This window comes from Schistocerca gregaria, chromosome 5 (genome assembly GCF_023897955.1).
Source record: "Schistocerca gregaria isolate iqSchGreg1 chromosome 5, iqSchGreg1.2, whole genome shotgun sequence".
NCBI classification, from domain to species: domain Eukaryota; kingdom Metazoa; phylum Arthropoda; class Insecta; order Orthoptera; family Acrididae; genus Schistocerca; species Schistocerca gregaria.
The window spans coordinates 485,445,575-485,465,121 of record NC_064924.1 but is presented as its reverse complement, the minus strand read 5'-3'; the positions used below and the strand labels follow the sequence as shown (position 1 = coordinate 485,465,121).

Sequence of the window (19,547 nt, the reverse complement as noted above, 5' to 3'; positions counted from 1 at the left end):
CCTACTATTGCAGAGTAGATATGGATGGAGGAGGAGTTGCCACATTTATTAAAAACTGCCATAAATTCAAGAACATTGACATTAATAAATTCTGTTTAGAGCAGCATCTAGAAGCATGTGCGACAGAAGTAGAGTTCCATAACAGATCCTATATAATAGTAACTATTTACTGAGCACATCCAGGAAATTATAATCTATTCATAAATCATGTAGAAGCTCTTTTGGGTTATTTAATAGTAAGGAACAAAGAAATTTTGATTGCTGGTGACTTTAATACAGATTTTCTAATTCAATCTTCCAGTAAACATTTACTGGAGTTAGTAATGTTGTCTTTCACTCTAACTCAAACTGTAAACTTTCCAACTAGGATCACTAAATCCTCAAGGACAGCCAGTGATAACATTTTTATAGACAAGTCAATGGAACAAAATCATATCATAAAACCTGTAATAAATGGACTATCAGATCATGACATGCAGCTCCTTGTTTTAGATGTAAATTGTAAGCAGATTATCAAGACTGCTAAATATGAGTACAGGAGAGTAGTCAATCAACCAAAAATTGAGTGTTTTAGAAAACTGTTCAAAGATATGAACTGGAAAGATGTTTATAGTGCTCATGACATGAATGAAAACTATAACACATTCATGAACAGTGTCAGTACCAAGTTTGAAAACTGTTTTCCTCTAAAAGTTACTCAAATTAAACAGAAGTCTATAATAAAACCATGGATCACACAAGGAATAAAGATTTCCTGTAAGACAAAAAGGAAAATGTATCTGTCGGCCAAGAATAGCTCCAAAGCTGATGATTTAGCTAAATACAAGGAATACTGTAAAATATTAAAAAAATTAATTCAGACATCTAAAGAAATGCACTACGAGAAGAGGATAGCAATGTCAGGGAACAAAATGAAAACAATATGGGATACAGTGAAAGAGGAGACTGATAGAACCAGAAAGGAACAGGAGCAAATAGCACTAAGGGTAGATGACACATTAGTAACCGATGGGCATAGTGTGGCAAATCTATTTAACAAGTACTTTATGTCCGTTACTGATAGAATGGGATTGTCAGGATCAGTAAATAATTCCCTTGAATATCTGAAACTAGCTTTTACAAATAGCTTCAGGTACATGAATGTCACTCACTTCACCAAAAGAAATAACTTCCATAATAAAATCTTAAAAAACAAAGCATTCTAGTGGTTACAATGAAATATCAACAAAGGTAATTAAGGCATATTCTTGTGAGTTTAGTACAATTCTAAGTTACTTGTGTAACCAGTCAATTATAACTGGGACATTTCCTGACTGGCTGAAATATGCAGATGTTAAGCCTCTATTCAAGAAAGGGGATAAAGAGATGCCATCAAACTACAGACTGATTTCACTTTTACTAGCATTCTCAAAAATTTTAGAAAAAGTATTGTACAGGCAGCTTCTCAACCATCTGACCACAAATAACATATTATCAAGAACACAGTTTGGGTTTCTGAAGGGTTCTGATATCGAAAAGGCTATTTACACCTACAGTGAAAATGTACTTAATTCATTAAATAACAAGTTACAAGCAGCAGGTATTTTCTGTGATTTGTCAAAGGCATCCGATTGTGTAAACCACAACATCCTTTTAAATAAATTAGAATTCTATGGTGTCACGGGCAGTGCTGCAAAATAGTTCAAGTCATACCTCGCTAACAGGAAACAAAGGGTGTCAGTGCAAGGGACTAGTGAATTAAGTCATCAGTCATCATCAGAATGGGAAGAAATTACATGTGGTGTCCCACAAGGATCCATCTTAGGGCCGTTGCTTTTTTCTGGTGTACATTAATGATCTCTCATTAGTTACACTGCCAGAAGCAGAGTTCGTTTTGTTTGCAGATGACACAAGTATTGTAATAAATAGTATGTCGAGTGTAGCTCTAGAAAGATCTGCTAATGATATTTTCATGGATATTAATAAATGATTCAAAGCCAACTCACTGACATTAAACTTCGAAAAGACTCGCTATATGCAATTCAGAACCTGTAAGAGGTTTCCACCCAGCATATGCATAAAGTACGAAGAAGAGCAGATAGAAGAGGTTGACAGTCTTAGATTCCTGGGATTACAACTTGATAATAAATTCTTTTGGGAGGAGCACACCAAAGAACTGCAGAAACACCTTAACAAATCTGTATTTGCAATTCGAGTGTTAGCAGACATAGGCGGCATAAAAGTGAAAAAGCTTGCATACTTTGCCTACTTTCATTCCATAATGTCGTATGGTATAATATTTTGGGGTAACTCTTCAAGTCAAACAAAAGTTTTCAGAGTCCAAAAGCGTGTAATACGTATTATTTGTGGAGTAAACTCACGGACGTCTTGTAGAAACCTCTTCAAAGAACTGGGTATACTAATTACTGTCTCTCAGTATATTTACTCCTTAATGAAATTTGTCCTAAATAATATATCTCTTTTTCCAACAAACAGCTCAGTTCATACATACAATACCAGGGACAAAAATGACCTGCACAAAGACTTAAAAGCATTTACTTTAGTTCAAAAATGGGTCCACTAGTCAGGAACACTCATCTTCAATAATTTAGTTACAAATAAAGATCAGTTTAAAAGGAGCCTGAAAGACTTGCTAGTGGCCAACTCCTTCTACTCCATTGACGAATTTTTAATAGAAACAAACGATGTGTTGTATATATTCATACCATTAGTATTGTTATTTCAGCTTTTAAAAAAAGTGACATGTTCCACATCCATGAGGATCTCCTCAACACGGATCTATGGAACGAAAAACTAATCTAATCTAATCTAATCTAAGGGGTTTGAAGACGTACAGCGATACGTCGACCGAGAGCATCCCAGACGTGCTCGATGGGGTTTAGGTCTGGAGAACAGGCAGGTCACTCCATTCGCCTGATATCTTCTGTTTCAAGGTACTCCTTCACGATGGCAGCTCAGTGGGGCCGTGGGTTATCATCCATCAGGAGGAAGGTGGGACCCACTGTACCCCAGAAAAGGCGGACATACTGGTGCAAAATGACGTCCCGATACACCTGACCTCTTACAGTTCCTCTGCCAAAGACATGCAGGGGTGTACGTGCACCAATATTTAGTCCCACCCCACACCTTAAAACCACGACCTCCATACAGGTCCCTTTCAAGGGTATTAAGGGGTTGGTATCTGGTTCCTGGTTCACACCAGATGAAAAGCCACCGAGAATCACTGTTCAGACTATACCTGGACTCGTTTGTGAACATAACCTGGGATCACTGTTCGAATGAGCATGTACTGTGTTCTTGACACCAGGCTTTACGGGCTCTCCTGTGATCAGGGGTCAGTGGAATGCACCTTGCAGGTCTCCGGGCGACTAAACCATGTCTGTTCAGTCGTCTGCAGACTCTGTGTCTGGAGACAACTGTTCCAGTGGTTGCGGTAAGGTCCCGAGCAAGGCTACCTGCAGTACTCCGTGGCCGTCTGCGGGCACTGATGCTGAGATATTGGTCTTCTTGTGGTGTTGTACACTGTGGACGTCCCATACTGTAGCGCCTGGACACGTTTCCTGTATGCTGGAATTGTTGCCATAATCCTGACATGACACTTTGTGGCACACAGAGGGCCCATGCTACGACCTGCTGTGTTTGACCAGCCCCCAGTCGCCCTTGTATTCTACCTCTCGTAACGTCACCACTATGTGTTATTTGAGCAATTTTCAACTCACAGTCACCATTAGCACGTCTGAAAACCTCTGCACACATACTCGCTGCACCGTACCCTGACATGCACCAACACACCTCTGCCTATGTGGACTGTTGCCAGCGCCACCGCGCGACGACCGCAGGTCAAATGCATCGCATGGTCATACCCCGAGTTGATTTAAATCCGCAAACCGCCCACCAAAGCATTGTTCCACCATGTATCAGCATTATCCTTAATTTATGAGCATGAGTGTATATACACTATCTGATCAACATTATTCCGAACATATATTTGTCGGTTTTAATATGGAGTATGTCCACCATCCGCTTTATGACAGTTTGAAGTCTGCCGGAGATAATTTCAGTGAGGTTTCTGAATGTGTGTAGAGGAATGGAAGCCCATTCTTCCTCAACAACCAAAACCAGAGAAGTTGGTGATCTTGGACGCTGGGGTCTGAAACGAAGTCGAGGTTCTAACTCACGCTAAAGGTGTTTTGTTGGCTTCATGTTGGGACTGAGGACAGGCCAGTCCATTCCAGGAGTGTTATTGTCCACAGACCACTGCCTCAGTCGTTGCTTTATGTCAGGGTACATTGTCGTGTTGATACAAATGGTAGTCGTCTCCCAAATGTTCCTCCACTGTACGCAGTACACAACGCTGTAAAAAGTGCTCGAATCCTTCCGCATTTAACATTTTCTGGAGTGCAGTAAGGGGACCAGAACTTAATCACGAAAAAGACCCCCTTCCTATAACACTACCTCATCCGTACTTCACTGTACGCTGTACACATGATGGCAAGTAACGTCATAATTATAACATGCAGAGAGGCATCTAAGCAATCATTCTACCCACGCTCCTCACACGAGGGCTCAGAAACAAACTTTTAAGACGTAGTTTTTCAAGAAGTACCCTCTGTCATGCACTTTCCAGTGTTTTGCAGGGCATAGATGTAATGCGATTCTGGCATTCCAAGGAGTTTGAAAATAACTCGTAAGTGAAAAGCGGTTTTGGTACTGAAAACTTTCTTGTTCACTCTGTATTTAAATGTTTAGTTTAGTTCATAGCTTCCAGTCCCGCTGCTAGTACCTCCACGGACAATGTCATCTCTGTAATCACAAAAGAAGAGTACTAAAATAAAGTTAAATAAAAATATATACGTGGAGGCAGCTGATATCCACGTAACTATTCGATCACTGTTTACTACACTGTTACGAAAATTCAACGCTCAAAAGACAGTTCGTACTTGCTATGAAGAAATAACTGTATCAGATACCTTGTCTAAACGAGTGCCTATTTGCTTAAGGGGAAGCATGCACGAGCTATTTCTCTCGTGCCGGAATGCAAATTTTCAAGGTTTTTAGGTATCACTTCTGAACAAATAATTAAAGGCAGAACTCTGTAACTTGGAAACGAGATTTCGAGTAATTATTGCTTTAGCCTAGCGCAGATTCAGGCACATTAAATTTGTACTGCTATTTGACGTTTGTTTAAAAATTGGGTTACATTTTTAAAAAATGAAGGCTCTTTTTGAGCCTGAATCAAAAGAAGTACAACAAAGTAAAATGTGTGCTTGTTTGTTCATTTTTTGTCTTGGAACAACTGCAGAAAATTTGTACTGCTATTTGACGTTTGTTTAAAAATTGGGTTACATTTTTAAAAAATGAAGGCTCTTTTTGAGCCTGAATCAAAAGAAGTACAACAAAGTAAAATGTGTGCTTGTTTGTTCATTTTTTGTCTTGGAACAACTACAGAAAATTTCAAGTTTCTGTGACACACAGTTCTGGAAATAATGGTATTTACAAAACAAAACAAAAATTGGTTTTGAGAAACCTTGGTTTGGAGTTTTATTTGTGTATTATTTACAATTTTTTATAAGAGTTTTTATAATTTATCTTACACAGCATCATTCGAACCGTATGAATCATCTATTCTCTTTTTTTCTTGGCTCTCCTTTTTTTCACCTCTTTTGCGCAATTGATTGCAGCGACGTTTGCTTTACGAATTCTTGAAAAATCAATATTTAGTAACGCCAATTTTGTACTGGCACCTGCATTAACTCCTAGTCGCTCCTGTATTTCCATTTTTCTTGATATGTCATCATTGAAACCTCAATAGAACAAATTTTAAAATTTCAGAGTGAACAAACACCGATTTCAGTAGATTTTAAACTTTCAATGCGATTTTGAGTTATACCACGTAAGTACTTCTTGGGTAAATCATTATTAGCTTGATTCCTAAATATAGGTATTATTGTGCTCATAACTGCAAGTGGTACAGACAGTTTCCGCTCACGATTTTCACCAGAACATAATGTCCGTGTATATTTGAACTAACTTTCAAGAGTGCTTGGACAATGGCTGCATTGTAGATCTTCATCACTTGATACCTTATGGGAACAATTATCCATAATTACCCGTATATCTCTTTTCATACTTTCTAAAATATTACAGTTCCTTCTTTTGCCTAACCCGTAATAAATTTGCAGTTTCTATATTTCAGAATTTGTGGAAGTCCTTTTCCTCCTAGTTTCTTTCCAAACAAACAAAATAAACATATCTTCATCTCGTATCGCCGGCCGCGGTGGTCTCGCGGTTCTAGGCGCGCAGTCTGGAACCGTGCGACTGCTATGGTCGCAAGTTCGAATCCTGCCTCGGGCATGGATGTGTGTGATGTCCTTAGGTTAGTTAGGTTTAAGTAGTTCTAAGTTCTAGGGGACTAATGACCACAGCAGTTGAGTCCCATAGTGCTCAGAGCCATTTGAACCATTTGAACCATCATCTCATATCGACAAACAACATTCAATTTTCACCTGGGTTATACGCTGGAAAACCTTTGAAAGGTAAATCAAAGATACTTATATCACATGGAGACAACATAAAGTCTTGTGGCAGAAATCTTATACTGAAGTGACAGAAGTTATAGGATGCCTCCCAACATCGTGCCGGACCTTCTCTTGCCCTGCTTGCTACAACAACTTGACGTGGATGTCCCCTGCAGAAACAATTGCGAAAGTGTTGCCGGTGCAGGATTCTTTGCCCGAAGTAACTTATCGCTTATGTCCCATAAATGGTCGAAGGAATTCATGTGTGGCAATCTGTGTGGCCAAATCATGTGCTCGTATTGTCCAGAATGTTCTTCAGCCCGATCGCAAACATCTGTAGCCCGGTGACAATTCCATCGTTGTTTGAAAACATGGAATTCACGGACAGCTGAAAATGGTCTCCAAGAAGCCGAACATAACGACACCGAGTCAATAATCAGTTAAATTAGACCAGAGGATCCAGTATATTCCATGGAAACACAGCCCACACCAAATCATTCCGAGTCAATAGTCGGTTAAGTTGGACCAGAGGACCCAGTCCATTCCAAGAAAACACAGCCCACACCAAACCATTCCGAGTCAATAATCGGTTAAGTTTGACCAGAGGCCCCAGTTCGTCCCATGTAAACAAAGCTCACACCATTATGGAGGCACCACCAGCTTGCACAGTGCCTTGTTGACAACCTGGAGCCATGGCTTCGTGGGGTTTCCGCCACACTCAAACTGAAATCAGGACTCGTCTAACCAGGTCACTGTTTCCCACTTGTGTAGGGTCGAACTGAAATGGTCACGAGCCAAGGACAAACGCTGCAGGCGATATCCTAATGGATACATTCATCGTGTGATCCAATTCGATTTTTGCGGTTATTTCAAGCCGAATTGCCCATCTGTTAGCACTGACAACTCTATGCAAACGACAGTGCTCTCCGTCGTAAAGACTTCGGCCACTGCGTTGTCCGTGGTGAGAGATAATGCCTGAAATTTGATATTCGTGGCACACTCTTGACTCTGTGGTTCTCGGGATATCGAATTCCCTAACTATTTCCGAAATGGAATGTCCCATGCTTCTAGCTGCAACGACCATTGCGCTTTCAAAGTCTGCTAATTCCCGTCGCGCGGCCATTACCACGTCGGAAAGCTTTTCATATGACTCGCCTGAGTACAAATGACAATTCCGACAACGCACTGCCCTTTCGCACCTTGTGTACGCGATTCTACCGCCATCTGTATGTGTGTAGCTAGCTATCTCATCACTTTTGTTATCTCACTGTACAGTAATGCGAAATTAGACGCAACATTCGACAGGGAACGTATTGTAAAACCATCAGTATCTCGAAAAATAATCATCAGATTTGAATGGAAGTTCGTTTTACAAAGAAAACTACAGAGCATTTAAAATTACGAAAAAATAAATCCGGATTTAATTGAGCAGATTCAGTGCGTGTCTTTGGTTCAAATGGCTCTGAGCACTATGGGACTTAACATCTATGGTAATCAGTCCCCTAGAACTACTTAAACCTTACTAACCTAAGGACATCACACAACACCTAGTCATCACGAAGCAGAGAAAATCCCTGACGCCATCGGGAATCGAACACGGGAACCCGTGCGCGGGAAGCGAGAACGCTACCGCACGACCACGAGTTGCAGACGAGTGCGTGTCTTTCCTAGTGCCTCCAAACACAGTATTATTTCCACAACCACAAACAATGAGTATTAGAGTGAAGTTAAGTAAAAATACACTCCTGGAAATTGAAATAAGAACACCGTGAATTCATTGTCCCAGGAAGGGGAAACTTTATTGAGACATTCCTGGGGTCAGATACATCACATGATCACACTGACAGAACCACAGGCACATACACACAGTCAACAGAGCATGCACAATGTCGGCACTAGTACAGTGTATATCCACCTTTCGCAGCAATGCAGGCTGCTGTTCTCCCATGGAGACGATCGTAGAGATGCTGGATGTAGTCCTGTGGAACGGCTTGCCATGCCATTTCCACCTGGCGCCTCAGTTGGACCAGCGTTCGTGCTGGACGTGCAGACCGCGTGAGACGACGCTTCATCCAGTCACAAACATGCTCAATGGGGGACAGATCCGGAAATCTTGCTGGCCAGGGTAGTTGACTTACACCTTCTAGAGCACGTTGGGTGGCACGGGATACATGCGGACGTGCATTGTCCTGTTGGAACAGCAAGTACCTTTGCCGGTCTAGGAATGGTAGAACGATGGGTTCGATGACGGTTTGGATGTACCGTGCACTATTCAGTGTCCCCTCGACGATCACCAGAGGTGTATGGCCAGTGTAGGAGATCGCTCCCCACACCATGATGCCGGGTGTTGGCCCTGTGTGCCTCGGTCGTATGCAGTCCTGATTGTGGCGCTCACCTGCACGGCGCCAAACACGCATACGACCATCATTGGCACCAAGGCAGAAGTGACTCTCATCGCTGAAGACGACACGTCTCCATTCGTCCCTCCATTCACGCCTGTCGCGACACCACTGGAGGCGGGCTGCACGATGTTGGGGCGTGAGCGGAAGACGGCCTAACGGTGTGCGGGACCGTAGCCCAGCATCATGGAGACGGTTGCGAATGGTCCTCGCCGATACCCCAGGAGCAACAGTGTCCCTAATTTGCTGGGAAGTGACGGTGCGGTCCCCTACGGCGCTGCATAGGATCCTGCGGTCTTGGCGTGCATCCGTGCGTCGCTGCGGTCCGGTCCCAGGTCGACGGGCACGTGCACCTACCGCCGACCACTGGCGACAACATCGATGTACTGTGGAGACCTCACGCAATTCGGCAGTACGTCCACCCGGCCTCCCGCATGCCCACTATACGACCTCGCTCAAAGTCCGTCAACTGCACATACGGTTCACGTCCACGCTGTCGCGGCATGCTACCAGTGTTAAAGACTGCGATGGAGCTCCGTATGCCACGGCAAACTGGCTGACACTGACGGCGGCGGTGCACAAATGCTGCGCAGCTAGCGCCATTCGACGGCCAACACCGCTGTTCCTGGTGTGTCCGCCGTGCCGTGCGTGTGATCATTGCTTGTACAGCCCTCTCGCAGTGTCCGGAGCAAGTATGGTGGGTCTGACACACCGGTGTCAATGTGTTCTTTTTTCTATTACCAGGAGTGTATTTACGCAGAAGCAGCTGATGTCCATGCTGCTATTGAATGGCTGTTGACTACAGATTTAGGAAAATTTTACGCTCAAATGGTAGCTTGTACTTGCCATGAGTTAATAACTGTATCAGATAGCTTGTCCGAGCGACTGCCTACTTCGCTGAATACTCGTCCAGTTTCCGTCAGTTATTTGCGACAGCCGCTGCTTGCTCCGCAGGAGATCCTGATGCTGCAACAGTGGCGCCGCGACTGGCGGACGATCGCGCTGGCCGCGGCGGTCGGCGTCGTGGTGTTAGTCATCATCGTCGTCACCTCGTCTCTGCTCAGCGGCGCGCTCGGCGTTCGCGTCAGGGAGGAGGTCGCCACCATGAACAACATCTTGTCCGGCTACTACAAAGCGAGGAAATTCAATGGATCCTGGATTTCAGGTATAGTCAAAAAATGACCTTTTTTGCACTTCAAGAATTCGTTATACACTGAAGCGCCAAAGAAACTGGTATAGGCATGCGTATTCAAATACAGAGCTACATCCGTCAGGTTAGCAGAGAGCAGTAATGCGCGGCTTCCTGGACTCGGGTAGGCACGCCGGCCCCGGATTGCACCCGCCCGGCGGATTTACGACGTGGGCCGATGTGTCGGCCAGCCTGGATGTGGTTTTTTTGCGGTTTTCCACGTCCCGCTAGGTGAATACCGGGCTGGTCCTCGCATCCCGTCTCAGTTACACGACACTCAGACATTTGTAACACTTCCGCGCTGTTTCGTGGTTTACGCTAGACTCAGACAGCTGGGGTACACTGTTCTGTCCTGGGGGATATGGGGTGACGGCAGGAAGGGCATCCGGCCACCTCTTTAAATTAACCTTGCCAAATCCGTTGTAACCACGCCGACCCTGCGACCATTGCGGGACAAACGCGCAAGTGAAAGAAAAAAAAGAAAGAAAGATTCAAATACAGAGATATGTAAACAGGCAGAATACAGCGCTGCGGTCGGCAACGCCTATATAAGACAACAGGTATCTGTCGCAGTTTTTAGATCGGTTACTGCTGCTACAGTGGCAGTTTTATCAAAATTTAAGTGAGTTTGAATGATGGTTGTAGTCGGCGCACGAGCGATGGGAGACAGCATCTACGACGTAGCAATGAAGGGCGGATGTTCTCCTACAACCATTTCATGATTGTAACGTGAATATCGGGAATCTGGTAAAACATCAGATCTCTGACATCGCTGCGGCCGGAAAAAGATCGCGCAAGAACGGGACCAGCGACGAGTGAAGAGGATCGTTCAGCGTGGCAGGAGTGCAACCCCTCCCCAAATTGCTGCAGATTTCAATCCTGAGGCATCAACAAGTGTCAACGTGCGAACCATTCAACGAAACGTATTCGATACGTGCTTCCGGAGCCGAAGGCCCACTCGTGTACTCATGATGACTGCACGACACAAATCTTTACGCCTCGCCTGGGCCTATCAACACGGACATTGGATTGTTGATGACTGGAAACATGTTGCCTGAACAGACGAGTCTCGTTTCAAATTGCATCGAGCGGACGGACGTGTACGGGTGTGGAGACGACCTCATGAATCCACGGACGCTGCTTGTCAGCAGGTGACTGTTCAAGCTGGTGGAGGCTCTGTAATGGTGTGGGGCGTGTGCAGTTCGAGTGATGTGGCACGCCTGATACGTCTAGATACGACTCTGAAAGGTGACATTTACGTAAGCATCCTGTCTGATCACCTGCATCCATTCGTGTCCATTGTGCATTCCGACGGACTTGGGCAATTCGAGCAGGACAATGTGACACCCCACACGTCCAGAATTGCTACAGAGTGGCTCCAGAAACACTCTTTCCTCTCGCCACGATATTTTCGATACCGAATTGGTGACGTCCTGTCTGACCGCTTTGAGCAGGAGAACGGTGTCCCTCAGGGCAGCGTTTTAAGTGTGACTCTCTTTGCCATCGCTATTAATAGCATTGCGTCCATAGTGAAAAGTCCTGTCCAGTGTTCTTTGTTTGTGGATGATTTCTCTTTGTTTTGCTCTTCTTCAAGCCTTGCAACGACAACTCGTCAGTTGCAACTTACGATTAGGCGTTTGGATGACTGGGCGCGGAAGAGAGGTTTTAAGTTTTCCACCGAGAAGTCTGTATGTGTTCTTTTTAACCGTTCTCGTTCGATTTTCACCTTTCCTGAGTTGCGAATGAGGGACACTATTCTTACTTTTAAAGACACGGTGAGGTTTCTGGGGCTCATTTTTGACTCCAAGCTCACGTGGTTACCTCATCTTAAAGACTTGAAATGGCAGTCACTTAAGGCTTTAAGTATTTTAAAATGTCTTAGCCACAGTACATGGGGAGCTGACAGGACTTGTCTGCTCCAGTTTTACAGGGCGTTTGTGCCATCTCGGATCGATTATGGGTGCACGGTGTATGGGTATGCGAGGCCTTCTGCGTTCTGCACCATGAAGGGCTTCGGCTGGCCACTGGGGCATTCAGAACTAGCCCCATACCAAGCCTCTGTGCAGAGGCTGGTGAACCGCCACTTCATATGCGGCGGCGGCTACTTACAGTGCGCCAGGCGTGTAATACTTTGTCCAGACCATACACCACTGCATACCCTGCCATTGCTCAGCCTCCTCTGGCACAGTTATTTCATAACCGGCAACGTGCGACGCAGCCCTATGGGATTCGTGCAGAGGATTGCCTCGCTGCGATGTCTATGGCTGGTCTTCGTGTTTTGCGTCGCGGTTGGAGCAGATCTCCACCTTGGCTCCTCCGGAGACCCAAACTTATTTTAGATTTGACTAATTTTAAGAAAGATCGCACACCAGATTTTACATTCCAATCTCTGTTTTTTAACATTTTAGGTGTGGATCACGGTTTCACTGTCGTTTACACTGATGGCTCCAAACAGGAGAATTTCCTTGGCTGTTCTGTAGTGTTCCCTGATTCGCCTCCCTGCTGAATATACCGTTTTCGCAGCGGAGCTCCACGCGATCCTGAAAGCACTGGAGCAGATGAATCGTGTTCGGGGCGATCGATTTCTTTTCTGATCCGATTCTCTTAGTGCCTTACAATCACTGCAGAACCTGTACCCGACTGAGGAGATGGTCCAGCTGATACATTACCAACTGTACTTGCTCCAACGGCGGGGTACAGAAGTATCCTTCTGCTGGGTGCCTGGTCGTGTCGGCATATGGGGCAATGAACAGGCCGATCGGGCTGCCAAGGAGGCCTGCAGTGAGCAGGATGTGGTCCAGTGTCCTATTCCCTTGCAGTCAGTCATCGCTGCACTCCACAGGATGTGCATGGAGTTGTGGGAGGACGAATGGCTGGCGGTGACGGCCAATAAACTGCGGTTGATGAAGTCAACCACTCGGCCGTGGCGTTCCTCCTGCCGGTTGCTCAGGCGGGAGGAGGTGGCCCTCACACGTCTTCGGATCGGGCACTGTCCTCTCACACATAGCTTTTTATTACGGCGGGAGGATTCTCCGTTTTGTGATGCTTGTGGTGTCCACGTCTCTGTCCGACACATTTTAACAGACTGCATTTTATACCGTGATGCACGGGCAGAAGCACAAGTTGATGGGGATCTGCCTTCTGTTTTAGCTAATGATAAGACGTGTGTGTCTAGGGTTTTTAAGTTTTGTGATGTGTCTGGACTCTGGCCTAAACTTTTAGGCTGGAGGTTTTAGTGTATTGCAGAGTGGCTGACTCATCCCCTTTTTTTCCTTGCGGTCAGCCAGCCACTTCCATCTGCTACATTGTTTTAGCTCCCTCTATCATTTTCTTCCTGTGTTGTCCATGTTTTACTGCTGACGCTCTGCTTCAGCCCACGCTTTGGTGTGGGTGAGCATATGTTTTTCGACGATTATTACCCATGTTTTCTGTTCCGTTTTATATTCCTGTTCTGGGATTTTTCTTGACACCTGTCTCACTATGTTACTGAACGGGCGCTGAAGACCTTGCTGTCGTGCGCCCAAAACCCCTCTACTACTACTACTACTACTACTACTACTATCTTCTGAGTTTAAAGTCTTCCGCTGGCCATCAAACTCCGCAGACAAGAACATTATTGGGTATATCTGGGATGCCTTGCAACGTGATGTTCAGAAGAGATTTCGACCCCCTCGTTTTCTTACGGATTTATGCACCGGCCTGCAGGATTCGTGGTGTCAAATCCCTCCAGCACTACTTCAGACGTTAGGCGAGTCCATGCCACGTTGTTTTGTGGCGTTTCCGCGTGCTCGCGAGTGCCCTACGCGATATTAGGCAGGTGTACCAGTTTCTTTGGCTTCTCAGCCTATTTCACTAGTTGAAAACCCGGCATTCCACGGGCATTCATTTTGACAAAAATTTCTTAAAAACAAAAAATTAACTGTTTTTGTAGTGTAATATCCCGGACAGTTTCTGTAAGGTGGGCGCAGCAGCTTTGTGTGTAAACGTCTTCGGCAACGCCTCTCCATAGTTCTATAGACGGAGATTGTTTTCGCCTACAGCCGTTTGTGGTCCTCAGTTGAAAGCTGTCAAAAGCGCTGCCGTGTTTCAGGGATTTGTTAAGTTGACTCGACTGTAGGAGTGTCTTGGTAGTAAAGATACACGTACTTATTAAAGTTTTGTGCGTGATACCACATTTTTTACGCATGTCGGTGTCTGTGACGTCATATCTTCTGAACTACGTGTGCTATCATGATATAATTTTATAGGTGCATTTAGCGGCGTATGTGGATGTTGTCTGCAAAATTTACTGCTCATTGAGTTTGCAACACAGACGTAATAAATTTAAAACTGATGCACTTTTTCACGCAACTGATTGTTTATGACGTCATATCTCCAAAACTTTGGTAGGGTACGTGGTTCTTAATCGCACAGCTATTGTTGCCTCACAGCAAAGGATATGTGTACCACGTTTGGTGCAAATCGGTTCAGTGGCTTACGAGCAGATTTGGAAAACACACACACACACACACACACACACACACACACACACACACACACACACACACAGACGCGCGCGCGCGCGCGCGCGCGCGCTCACAGGGGCACGCGCATACATTCATTATTTTTATATGGTTTGATTCCATAGGGAAACAGTTGTGTCTAACTGTATTCATAAAGGGTACAGCAATCTGTCGTAGTGGTGTTTCTTGCATATCTGGATTTCGGTCACTGTGTGGCTATCTTCAGTGTGGCAGATGTAATATCAAAAATAGTCCCAACTGGACTATGCACGTATACAAATGTTTTTAATGTTATAACTTACATTTACTCCACTGAAGATGACCACACAAGTGACCGAAATTTTGATGTGCAATAAACTTCATTGCGACTGACTTCCGAACCATTTACCGCTTTATACATTTTTATAGTAATGTGTATGGATTCCTGTGTTTGTTGTAGTCTTCAGTCAGAAGATCAATCTCGTAGAACTGTGCACTCTACTCCTGTCTTGTGCAAGCCTCTTCATTCTGCATTACTATCCTACATCCATTTGAACCTGCTCACTGTGTTCCACTCTTGATCGCATTCTACAATTTTTACTATCCACCCTTCCCTCCATTGCCAAACTGATAAGCCCTCGGTGACTGATAATGTATCGTGTCAACCTGGCCATTATTTTAATTACGTTACCACATAAATTTCTTTTCTCTTCAGTCTGATTCAGTGTCTCTTCATAAGTTACCCGATCAAGCAATGTAATCTTCAACATTCTCATGTAGCACCTCATTTTAAATGCTTCTGTTGTAGCGCTATAGGCGCATGCCCAATCTGTGTCTTGTTCACTCGGCTATGGTGCAGAGATAAGAAAAAGCGAACGGTTGAACCCAACACTTGTATTTTAGTTCTAAATAACCGGTATATTCCGGCATTGTTTTTTTTAATTTTTTCCTTTAACCGAGTAAACAAAAAATTCTATTAGCCATAGCAGCCGAGCTAAAATTTTTCGTTTTTAAATACGAGGGGCGTGTGAAAAGTCAGAGCAAAGTCCGAGAGATGGCAGCACCGGCGCGTTTCGAGGCCATGTTTAGTTATTAGCATATTTGGAAAGAACACACAATGTTTCAACCATATTGGTCTATTTCCTTGTGTTTGGCATTCGTGTGAATTAAGTAAGTGAAATGATTGTCAAAAAATGGACGAAGAAGAATTTAGTGTGGTGATTAAACATTACTTTATGAAAGGTAAAACGCCACAGGAGACTAACGAAAAGCTTGATAAAAATTACGGTGACTGCACCTTCGATTAGAACAGTTTATAAGTGGTTTCAAAATTTTCGGAGTGGCCATATGGGCACAAGTGATGCCGAATGTTCTGGACGCCCTGTGGAGGTTACGACTCCAGAAATCATTGATAAAATCCATGATATGGTGATGGATGACAGAAGAGTTCAGCTGCGTGAGATTGCTTGTGCTATGGACATCTCGAATGAATGGCTACATAATATTTTGCATAAACATTTGGACATGAGAAAGCTATCCGCAAGATGGGTTTGGGTTCCGCGATTGCTCACGCTTGACCAAAAACAGAATCGTGTGAAGTTTTGCAAGGATGGTTTGCAGCTGTCCAGGAAGAATCTGCAGGACTTAAAGCCCCGTTTCGTCACTATGGATGAAACATGGATACATTACTATGCTCCTGAGACCAAACAACAATCTAAACAAGGGGTTACCAAGGGAGAATCTGCACGAAAAATGCGAAGACCATTTCTTCGGTCGGAAAGGTTATGGCGGCTGTCTTTTGGGATTCGCAAGGGTAAAACTATTACAGGTGAATATTATTCATCGTTATTGGACCGTTTGAAAACCGAGCTGCAAGAGAAAAGCCGGTGATTGGAGCGCAAAAAAGTCCTTTTCCATCACGACAATGCACCAGCACATACCTCAGCAGTTGTGGTCGCAAAATTAATGGAAATAGGATTCCGATCGTTTCATACCCCCCTATTCTCCACACTTGGCTAACACTGACTACTATTTGTTCCCCAATTTGAAGAAATGGCTGGCGGGACAGAGATTTTATTCAAATGAGGAGGTGATTGCAGCAACTAATAGCTATTGTGCAGACTTGGACATTTCCTATTATTCGGAAGGGATCAATAAATCAGAACAGCGTTGGAAGTAGTGTAAAAGTCAAAAAGGAGACTAGGTCGAAAAATAAAAAAGATTTACCCCAAACACGTAAGTAGTTTTTATTTTTGCGCGGACTTTTCAAACGCCCCTCGTAAACCAGTTTTTTTTAAAGAGTAATTATTATTCGAAAATTTTCATTGGTTTGAAATATTGCGGTATTCTGGAAAATGGGAAAAGAGCTCAGTCTCAGTTTAATAACAATGTCGACGGAAACGAGCAAAAATACATGGCATAAGAATTGGTACAGCATTGTGAGACAGTAATGTTCCTGTTGCCGTGTGTCGAGGTTTAAGGTAGGCTTGTGCGTGCAGTGTGCAAGACCTGGGATCACCTGGTCTGTACAGTAGTTTCCCACTGTCGTAGCTGGGTGTCCATTGTATTGCAGAATGGCAATAAAACGAAAATATTTTTAAGAAATGATGTAACAGTGAAGATCAATACTTCACTTGCTTTAAAAAGTTAAACATCTGTCTGCCATTTCTGTGCAATAATAAAAGTGGAAAGAAATTATGGTAACAATAATAATTTAAAATTTTTAGAACAATTCATTCGTAGTACAGGGTACAAATAAAATACGAAGTAGCTGCCTGTGCCTACATAACATTCCTATATCTGCATGTAGCAAAACGGACAAATTAACACGAAAAATTAAGTTCACCAACGTCAGTTTTCACTCTTTAGCACTGACTATTCGTAATGCCCAAATAGCAGCACGATCCTCCATTGCAACAAGACTTGTGAGCAGAGTTCAAAACAATTAGAATCAACAGGAGAATACTAATGATTTCTTGTAGTATTGAAACACTTATCAGTTTTCGAGAAAAGCATCGAACGGCGGACAGGATAAGTTTTCTTTTATTTGCCTATTTAATCTAATATTTCGAATCTCTGTATCCTGGAACAGGTGTAGTCATAATGTTTCAATCTTCGTTCGATTTCTACGTTTATTACACGAAATATTAGCAATAAAAACCGAAAAGTGGTTATTTCAGAAACCGGTTATTTTGAGAGAATTTAACAGTCAGGCTAAACCGGCGTGAAAAGAAACCGATATAATAAAAAAAAACGTTGTTTCAGCGATAACCGCCATCCTTACTATAGTGGGTGAGAGAGAGGGATTAAACTTCGTACGGTTTGGCGAAAATTGCCGAAGATGGTCGACACTTAACTCGTCTAAGATTCAGCTGGCTGCGCGGCATGCATGCGTAGCCACATAGGTCTCACACGGATGCGCAGAGGCAGCCAAGTTTCAGCGTTCGCAGCCTAGAAGTGCTTTCTCTAAGCTTTCTAGTCAATTGGGGCGTGGCTTAGCCACGTGGAAGAGGCCAAGCTCCAGCGAGGGTGATAGCGAGTGTGACAGAATAAACTGGATGGCGAGTGAGTGCCACTCACTTTGCACTTTGGTGCAGCAATCGATTACTGAGACTTTTCTGCTATCCTTGTCATGTTCCATGAAATTTTAGTCGAACTGCCTCGATATTTTGACACGAAGTCTTCTGGCCATCTTCAGGTGTATATTGCCAAAAGTATACTAAGCTCCACTATTTAAGACTCCGCTGTTGCATGTAGTGTCTAGTCTACTCAAATGTCGCTGTGCAAGCATTACTTGAGCGCACGATCTTGTACTGTGACGTATGCGTTGCTCCAAGGATTCGGTGAGGCTGAAGCTCACATTAGCAATATCAAATCAGTAGTATATCTGTAGGGCCTTTGATCTTCTTTGCGATGCAAGCATTGATGATGTCACAAGCCAGGTCCTCCTTATCAATGATGTCGTCATTATCATGATGTGATGAGCCAGACACCCTCCCCCCTCTCAGCTCTCTCCAGTCAATCAAAATCCAAAATGGTGGAAATAACCCAGGTGTACTAATGCGAACTGAAAACGAAATTAAAGAAGTCTGTGGTGTGGAACGAGCCCGGTTGTGGTTTTTAACCCCAGCCCTTCTCCTCCCCAAGTTCTCTCCAGCGAATATCAATGTAGTAATAGCAGCCAGTTCCACTCTTCGTAATCGATGAATCCGATAATAACGCATATTTTAAATAAACCACAAAATTGTATTTTAGTGGAAATGTAGCCCCAGATCAGGTATTTTTCCTTGTGTTCAAAAGCATCCAAACGATCTGAATTCTTTGTTAAAAATTAAATCTAAAGTACGACAGCAAAACAAACACACACACGCATTTAAGAAATAACGTAACCTTCACCTCAACTGCGTGAAATGGCCCAAAGTTGAAAAAATTCCCAACTATGTTTTCATTTTTCATTAAATAAAATTGTTCATGTAGTGTCTTGCGTGTAGCATCAGGAAATTTTATTGGAAACTGCATGGATTTGCTATGGAATATGAGAACGTGTAGAAAACATACTCCATACTAAATAGTGAAAAAGCAATGTTTTCCAGTGCAATGTAACTAACAAATTAGAAATATGTGGTGACCGAAGATGAGTTTTGTTTTAAATACTATTCTACAAAATTTCAAAATGCAAAATAAAATAAATTGGTGCCTTATGCTCCAGTTTCTTGTTGCGACTAACAAACGGCAACTTAAATACTTTGATCTGCCCACCAAACTTGGTGTACTGAAAACGGAGACTCAAATTATTTACATTCCACACGTAAAATGTTCCGTGATGGATGTCAAGTGTCATAATGTTAATTCAACATTTAAAGGTGCCTGCAAAAATACGTCAGCAACCGAGGAGGTACAGTTTTTATGTCAAGTACCACATTGTTACTTTCTACACATGCACACACCTATTCGTCAATCT

General features: G+C 43.6%; 1 protein-coding gene across 1 annotated transcript in view; it reads left to right on the top strand.

The window, feature by feature from the left end:
- LOC126272123 (venom dipeptidyl peptidase 4-like) overlaps positions 1-19,547 on the top strand; it is a 298,015-nt gene that overhangs the window by 127,980 nt on the left and 150,488 nt on the right. Inside the window, exon 2 of the mRNA XM_049974723.1 lies at positions 9,872-10,082. Within this exon, the coding sequence (XP_049830680.1) occupies positions 9,872-10,082 (211 nt within the window). The remainder of the gene's footprint in view (positions 1-9,871; positions 10,083-19,547) is intronic.